We start from the raw sequence: 9015 nt of genomic DNA on the forward strand, positions 1-9015 counted from the left end.
ACAAACAGCATCATGAAGCCCAAAGAACTCACCAGACAGGTCAGGGATAAAGTTCTGGAGAAGTTTAAAGCAGGGTTAGGTTATAAAAAAATATCCCAAGCTCTGAACATCTCAAGAAGCACTGTTCAATCCATCATTCAAAAATGGAAAAAGTATGGCACAACTGCAAACCTACCAAGACATGGCCGTCCACCTAAACTGACAGAGCGAGCAAGGAGAGCACTGGTCAGAGAAGCAGCCAAGAGGCCCATGATCACTCTGGAGGAGCTGCAGAAATCCACAGCTCAGGTGGGAGAATCTGTGCACAGGACAACTATAAGTCGTACACTCCACAAATCTGGCCTTTTTGGAAGAGTGGCAAGAAGAAAGTCATTGTTGAAAGACAGGCATAAGAAGTCCCATTTGCAGTTTGCCAGAAGCCATGTAGGGGACACAGCAAACATGTGGAAGAAGCTGCTTTGGTCAGATGAGACCAAAGTTGAACTTTTTGGCCTAAATGCAAAGCGCTATGTGTGGCGGAAAACTAACACTGCTCATCACCCTGCACACACCATCCCCACTGTGAAACATGGTGGTGGCAGCATCATGCTATGGGGATGCTTTTCTTCAGCAGGGACAGGGAAGCTGGTCAGAGTTGATGGGAAGATGGATGGAGCTAAATACAGGGCAATCCTGGAAGAAAACCTGTTGGAGGCTGCAAAAGACTTGAGACTGGGAAGGAGATTCACCTTCCAGCAAGACAATGACCCTAAACATACAGCCAGAGCTACAATGGAATGGTTTAGATCAAAGAATATTCATGTGTTAGAATGGCCCAGTCAAAGTCCAGACCTAAATCCCATTGAGCATCTGTGGCAAGACTTGAAAATTGCCGTTCACAGACGCTCTCCATCCAATCTGGCTGAGCTTGAGCTATTTTGCAAAGAAGAATGGGCAAAAATTTCAGTGTCTAGATGTGCAAAGCTGGTAGAGACATACCACAAAAGCTGTAATTGCAGCAAAAGGTGGCTCGACAAAGTATTGACGCAGGGGGGCTGAATGCTAATGCACATCACATTTTTCAGATTTTTATTTGTTTAAAATTTTTGAAGACCATTTATCATTTTCGTTTCACTTCACAATTATGTGCTACTCTGTGTTGCTCTATCACATAAAATCTCAATAAAAAACTTTTAAGTTCGTGGTTGTAAGGTGGAAAAATGTGAAAAAGTTCAAGGGGTATGAATACTTTTTCAAGGCACTGTATCTATCATTTTTTATTATAAGATTACAAACAACCCAAATGTATGATGATTTAAATTATTTCGAGAACTTTTTACTAATTTCAGGCTTGAAATTGTCTTTTTTTTTTGGCAAAATTATCTTATTTTACCAATTATTGAAAAAAATATTTTAAGCAAAATGATCTGCCAGTAAAAATATAAAGAAAAATATAAAGCTTGAAATGAGAGAAATCATCATCTAAAAGCAGGCTGAATAATCTTCTGTTTGTGTTATAGTAATCTCATTATAAGAAAAAAATTAATTAGCCCATATTAAAGATATTTTTGCTTGCTAAGTAAATCACTATCATTTGCAGTGTAAATATATCTTCTCTTTCTTGAAACGTTAAGTCTTTATTGCGTTTCTGCTAATTGCATGAATGAAATTTGAAGCAATCTTGTTTGTTCGTTTTTAGTACATGATGCTTCTAGGCATTATTAAGTGAACAAGTGTTTCATGGATTTTTTTTCCATATTGATTTATAAATGTACTAATAGTGTAATATAATAGTATAGAAATTTTAAAATATGAAATGTATATGCTATTATATATTACACTTAATATTATACTTAATAATAATCATCATACTATTTAATATTACACTTAAAGGAGAACTGAAGTCATTTTTTAACTTGCTTTATTTATTAATTAACGTGTTATTCAGTTACGTTTTCGGTTTTAGTAACCTTATATCGTGACTCGTACTGGCAACTAATTGCAATTAAATATTATACTTATCGGCCTATTCGGTTTTTAGTCATGTTGAATTTAGCTCGTTTGGTCCATGGCAGGCGTCGCTTATCCGCGCGATCTTCACGAGACTTGTGCGAGACTTCGAAACGTGAAGTGTCAGCCAGGTGTCAGTGCTGCCATTTTGAAAACTGTTTTCCAAACGAAATATTGCACAAAAACGAATTTAAATGATGATTACTGCCTACTTTTTTCAAACTTTCCTGATCGCTATCAAAACAAACAAAACTTCCGGCTTGATTACATCAGCATTCGAAAGAGGGCGCGCGCGTCTTTTGACATCGTTGGCAGATGTTGGTCACTTTGATTTCCGCTGTACATTTTACTTCCGTCCTACGATGTCTCGCACAGGTCTCGACAAATCTTGTTTACGGCCATTGCTTTGACATTATGGGCTGATATATTACACAGCGTATTTCAAACACTCATAACTTGCTACAGCAGTGACATAATAGCGATCAAAAATGCATTCCGATATTTAATAAAATGAGAGAAATAGAATTTTGATGATAAAAAATTTGCCTTGAGTTCTCCTTTAATACTATTACATAAATGCAGACAATTTGTTTTTTGATTAGCTAATTTAGGAGATTGTTAGCATAGCTGAGAGAAACAGGAAGTGTTGTGAACCTGTTTCTTTTTTTTCCCCCTTTTTTCTTTTTTATCTGTTCAGTATTTGTGTAGAGGTTGCTGAATGAAATGAAAGGCTGCTGAGATCCTGTAATGAACACTGCTGTAATAATGTTCTTACTTATTTTTCTTTTCTTTTTTATTTATTTATTTGAATCTCATTGTTTTCTCCACGCAGCCTGATGTTTTTGAGTGCTAATGCTGATAAAACTGATGGAGCTCAGCTGCCTGTCTGAATACAGATTAGAGAGAGCTATGTGGTGTGAATTGTGAACGTGGTTGCGTCTCACCCACCTGCCATAAAGCACAGAACTGAGAGACAGGACAGTTCATCTGAGTCAGTGATAAACAGTGAAAAGACCTTTTGTAGTCAAATAAACAAAGTGATAAGGCATGTAAGTACACTGTCAGGAAATAAAGTACATTATTGTCCCTTTATGGGTACAATGGGTTGTCACTGAGACAGTACCCTCTAAGGTACTTATTTGTACCTTTTATATACTGCTTGGGAACATGTACAGTGGGGCAAAAAAGTATTTAGTCAGCCACCAATTGTGCAAGTTCTCCCACTTAAAAAGATGAGAGAGGCCTGTAATTTTCATCATAGGTACACTTCAACTATGAGAGACAGAATGGGGGAAAGAATCCAGGAAATCACATTGTAGGATTTTTAATGAATTAATTGGTAAATTCCTCGGTAAAATAAGTATTTGGTCACCTACAAACAAGCAAGATTTCTGGCTCTCACAGACCTGAAACAACTTCTTTAAGAGGCTCCTCTGTCCTCCACTCGTTACCTGTATTAATGGCACCTGTTTGAACTCGTTATCAGTATAAAAGACACCTGTCCACAACCTCAAACAGTCACACTCCAAACTCCACTATGGCCAAGACCAAAGAGCTGTCAAAGGACACCAGAAACAAAATTGTAGACCTGCACCAGGCTGGGAAGACTGAATTTGCAATAGGTAAGCAGCTTGGTGTGAAGAAATCAACTGTGGGAGCAATTATTAGAAAATGGAAGACATACAAGACCACTGATAATCTCCCTCAATCTGGGGCTCCACGCAAGATCTCACCCCGTGGGGTCAAAATGATCACAAGAACGGTGAGCAAAAATCCCAGAACCACACGGGGGGACCTAGTGAATGACCTGCAGAGAGCTGGGACCAAAGTAACAAAGGCTACCATCAGTAACACACTACGCCGCCAGGGACTCAAATCCTGCAGTGCCAGACGTGTCCCCCTGCTTAAGCCAGTACACGTCCAGGCCCGTCTGAAGTTTGCTAGAGAGCATTTGGATGATCCAGAAGAGGATTGGGAGAATGTCATATGGTCAGATGAAACCAAAATAGAACTTTTTGGTAAAAACTCAACTTGTCGTGTTTGGAGGAGAAAGAATGCTGAGTTGCATCCAAAGAACACCATACCTACTGTGAAGCATGGGGGTGGAAACATCATGCTTTGGGGCTGTTTTTCTGCAAAGGGACCAGGACGACTGATCCGTGTAAAGGAAAGAATGAATGGGGCCATGTATCGTGAGATTTTGAGTGAAAACCTCCTTCTATCAGCAAGGGCATTGAAGATGAAATGTGGCTGGGTCTTTCAGCATGACAATGATCCCAAACACACTGCCCGGGCAACGAAGGAGTGGCTTCGTAAGAAGCATTTCAAGGTCCTGGAGTGGCCTAGCCAGTCTCCAGATCTCAACCCCATAGAAAAGCTTTGGAGGGAGTTGAAAGTCCATGTTGCCCAGCGACAGCCCCAAAATATCACTGCTCTAGAGGAGATCTGCATGGAGGAATGGGCCAAAATACCAGCAACAGTGTGTGAAAACCTTGTGAAGACTTACAGAAAACGTTTGACCTCTGTCATTGCCAACAAAGGGTATATAACAAAGTATTGAGATGAACTTTTGTTATTGACCAAATACTTATTTTCCACCATAATTTGCAAATAAATTCTTTAAAAATCAGACAATGTGATTTTCTGGATTTTTTTTTCTTATTTTGTCTCTCATAGTTGAAGTGTACCTATGATGAAAATTACAGGCCTCTCTCATCTTTTGAAGTGGGAGAACTTGCACGATTGGTGACTGACTAAATACTTTTTTGCCCCATTGTATGTACCTTTTTGGCCCTAAATAGGTGCACATAGGTACCTTGAGGTCCAGTAATGAGCCCTAGAGGGTACATCAGTGTAGATTGTACCTTGGGGGACAGAAACGGACTCCTACTGTAACTGTACCCCTATTTCTAACAGTGTAGTTACTGATATCTAACAGAGATGATGAGTCGATCAGTTTTGTGTGGAATCTCAAATCATGTTCTAGTGCACTGTCTTACAGTGCCACTGTTGTACCCTAACTAGTGAGCATGTATAGTGAATAGGACGACTTTTCAGATTTGTGATGTACTGTAGATATTCACAGCATGTTCACACCTGAGATGCAACAGTATGAGAGAGCCTGCAAAAAGAAGAGGCGATGTTTCCAAATGTTGTTTAAAATGATCCCAATCAGGATGATTTTATTTTGAGAGGATTTTTAGGAATATTTTGATATCTGTGACGCATTGTCACCCTTTGCGTTGGACCCAGTATAGTGCTCTACAATTCAGTGTCTCAGAATAAAACTACACATAGTCGTCTTCTTCTCCTCCTTCTCCTCCTCCTCCTCTCTCACTTTCTTTCTCTCTCTCTCTCTGTTAAGCAGTTAAGCAGAGTCATTCCCTTCCATCATGGCAGGCGGGCGAGGTGAATTAGGCTGGGAGATTGAGGCTGTGCCTCCTCTCTAAGCTTCTCTAATGCAGTCATTGACTATGGGCTTTCAGGGCCTGGAGCCAGGCTGGCGCACCGTCACTGAATTACGCCTGGCTTTCTGTAGCTAAGAGAAATGGGCTGTTGCGCTCCAGGTCCTGACCGCATGACCGCAGAGGTGCACACACACAGAATCAGCTTACACCTCACACTCCAGTGCCTTACCAAGATTGAGAAGGCAAAGACGTGCTGATTGAAAGTTAAAATAATTTACCGTGTGCAGTATGCGCTACGATATAGCTCAGTGTGACCCCTGCAGAATAAAAAATAAACAGCTGTGAGGTGCAGCATCCCCCCCCCCCCCCCCCAAGCAGGCTTGAGGTTGCCCCTGGCAACACTTCCTGCTCGATAAAATGTTGGCAATGCATGTGTCTCTGGGTAACCAGCTCCTGGCAACACAGTCTTACTTTGTGGTGTGTGTGTGTGTGTGTGTGTGTGTGTGTGTGTGTGTGTGTGGTCAGTTCCTGTCAACTGTATCTACCTGCAGTGCGGGGTTGTTGGGGTGTGTGTTTGGGTTGGTGTGTGTGTTCAGGACAACCTTGTATGTTCCTTGGTGTGATTTTGGCAAGGTATGTGTTTTTGTATTGATGCAATGTTTTTGTGTTTATATCAGTATGTGTAAGCCATTTTTGGCAACCTGCTCCTCCTCAGCATGATTTTGGCGACATACATGTCTGTGTTGGGGTGTGTGTGTGTGTGTGTATAAGCAGCTCCTGGCATTCCTGTGCTCCTCAGTGTGGTTTTGGCCAGGTATGTGTTTGTGTTGGTGTGGTTTGTGTCACTGGTTCTTGCCAATCCCATCCTGCTGTGTGTGGTGTTGGCGAGGTGTGTGTGTGTGTGTATTGGATGTGTGTTGTGTGTAACCATCTCATGGCAAACCATTCCATTTTGTGTGAAACTCTGGTTTCTCTTTGTGTGTTCCAGGGCCTGATGATCCTGCTGCAGAATTTACCCACCATGCACTGGGGCAATGAGGAAGTGAGTGTGCTTCTGGCTGAGGCCTATAGGCTAAAGTTTGCTTTCGCAGATGCACCCAATCATTACAAGAGATGAGGCTTCCATCAGCATGACTACTGAACTGAGACTCTCGATAGCCCACCCTGAGGCTTCTCATGGTCCACTCTGAGACTCCTGATGGCCCGTCATATAAACTGTACAGTGGCCTATCCTAATATTCCTGAGGCTCCCAGTGGCCCATCCTGTTATTCCTGATGGCCCACTGTGAGACTCCTAATGGCCCACCCTGGGGCTACCCATGGCCCACCTTAAAACTCCTTAATTGCCCAACCTGAGACTTCCAATGGCCCACCCTGAGATTTTTTTGATGCCCCAATTTGAGACTCCTGATGGCCCACCATGGGGACTACCGATGGCCCACCCTCAGACTCCCAACAGGCTGCTCATCAGTTTGAAGTGGACTGTGTTTACATGACTCAGTGTAAAACTGTAGCCTTTGGTTCCTTCACCTCCAGCTCTGTTCTTACACACTAACCCACACACTAACCCACACACTCCAGACATCAACTATCTGTCTATTTAATCAAGCCAAAAAAAACCCTCTGAAAAAGACACTTCTCTCAAAAATGACTAACAAATCAATTTTTTTTTCCGTCCTTTTTGAATTTCCGGCCCTCCAACACCTGAAAGGTTTCACAGCAAAGGTTTTGTGTAGGCTGATAAAATGTTGCCAGTTTGTTGCAAAACCCTGTGTTCTGTACCGGTTCGAATCGAATTACTGACGCTGAGAGGGTGTGTGGGTGACTGTGAGGAAGAGTGTCTGGCTCAAATTTTCTCAGCTACATCAAGAGTAATAGCTGGAAGTCCACTTTTGCACTGAGCAGTCTCCATTATGAATCTCTCATACAGCTGCAGGTCAGGAGTGCGTCGCATTAAAGGCAATAATCACGCATTACTCAGACAGGAAGACGGAATAGAGACACATTCATGCATCCAGAGAAGTCGCTAAAAAAAGAGAGAGAGAAGAAAAGCACCCAGGAAGTAGAATGAAAGGACACTTTATTCAAACCTAGGTCTACCTCAGGAGCCGGTCGGTGTGGATCGGCAGTCAGATGGAATGCAGTACCTAGGCCGTTCATCTGCCTCCGTGTCAGAACAATAGCCATTGATGTTCATTTTTTGAACACTTGTCTTTATTCTTTTTTTGTTTTAGGTAGAACAAATAAGATTTGCCTTAATTTGGCTACTCTGATTCTGCTAGAAACAAACATTTGCGATCATTAGTGGCTTGTCTATAGAGTTCTAGCTGCTCTAATCAATTAGCCTTTAACGTGCTTAATGGCCCGTTCTTTTGCACCCCTCTTTGGAGCTCTGGTCCGGACTTGTTGCATGATGCTGTCGTTTGTGAGCGCATTCAGAGCATAAAAGATCTCCACAAAGTGAGTAGTGGCAGTATTCAAACCTTTGTGCGGTGTTCAGTCATGTTGTCAGGCTTTTCATTTTCCCTGCCAGCTCTTAAATACATGTGAAGAGAAAGAAAATGCATTCTATTTTCCTTGGATTTTGTACACCATGTATTGCTTAAATCAGCCTTTTTATTGTTTTTTTCTTTTATATACTGTTTACATGAGCCTGTTAAGTTGTGCCTGACATCAGAAATTGTCTACACCATCTCAGATGCGTGTTTCTTTAACGTTGAACGTTTACTTCCAGTAAGTAGGCTTGTGCTGAGATCACATTTTACCATTTCACGGTGTTGCGTTTTAAAATAAATGACAAATAAATGCAGTGCTTCCTGCTGAACGACATTTTAACTGTGAGAGGTCAGACGTGTTTTCCAAACATTAATCAAGTCCAAACTGAAAAACTCATTGATTTGGACAGAGTTAATTTCAGGAGTACAAACGCTCTGCAGAAATGCTTCCTACCTTGGCAGCCTCGTCTCAAAGGGCATGCAGGAGTAGCACGTGTTTTGAAGCGTTGCGCAATACTGTATACGTGATCATCAGCACATGCCTACTGAGTGTTCCTGCTGCGCTGGGCTATGTGCATGGACAACAGGCTAACCTTGTTAACTGACCATATCTGTCTGTTTACTTCACTCATAAGACGCATACAATATGTGCCACCTGTTTCTCTTGCTTTCCCCCTTTTTTATATTTGCTTCCTTTTCCTTGTTCTTGCATTGTTTTCTTCTCTCAGTGAGCAGTGAAAAGCATAGCTCTGGATATCAGACAAGGGCAGTTTAACCTTTAGAAAATACCAATTTTAAAAGGGTGTCAGTAAATTTTCTGAAACGTTCTTGAATTTAAAAAAAAATTGTGTACAGAACAAAGACTTTTCAAAGGTCTGTAAATAGAGAGATGTGTAAATAAATGCTATATATGAACAACCTTTCCTGTGCCACAAGATATTCATCCAAGTAATTAATCCCAGTAGAATGAGTTTTTCATTCTAATTACGCACAAGTGTACTGCAGTCATTTCTGATGTTGCCTTCTGCATACTAACTACAGTAAAAATCTATTTCTTTGGTCTGTGTAGAAATAAAGAAGCCTTTGTTAGTAACTGATAGCATGTAATTGCAAACTAGAATGAG

At 41.4% G+C, this 9015-nt stretch overlaps 1 protein-coding gene across 3 annotated transcripts in view; it reads left to right on the top strand.

The window, feature by feature from the left end:
* tbc1d22a (TBC1 domain family, member 22a) overlaps window positions 1-8810 on the top strand; it is a 490669-nt gene extending 481859 nt beyond the window's left edge. For all 3 annotated transcript variants that reach the window (XM_060903060.1, XM_060903062.1, XM_060903061.1), the window contains one exon: window positions 6385-8810. In XM_060903060.1, the coding sequence (XP_060759043.1) occupies window positions 6385-6513 (129 nt within the window). In that variant the 3' untranslated portion in view covers window positions 6514-8810. The remainder of the gene's footprint in view (window positions 1-6384) is intronic.
* Window positions 8811-9015: the final 205 nt, after the last annotated feature.

This window comes from Neoarius graeffei, chromosome 21 (genome assembly GCF_027579695.1).
Source record: "Neoarius graeffei isolate fNeoGra1 chromosome 21, fNeoGra1.pri, whole genome shotgun sequence".
Taxonomy (NCBI): Eukaryota; Metazoa; Chordata; class Actinopteri; order Siluriformes; family Ariidae; genus Neoarius; species Neoarius graeffei.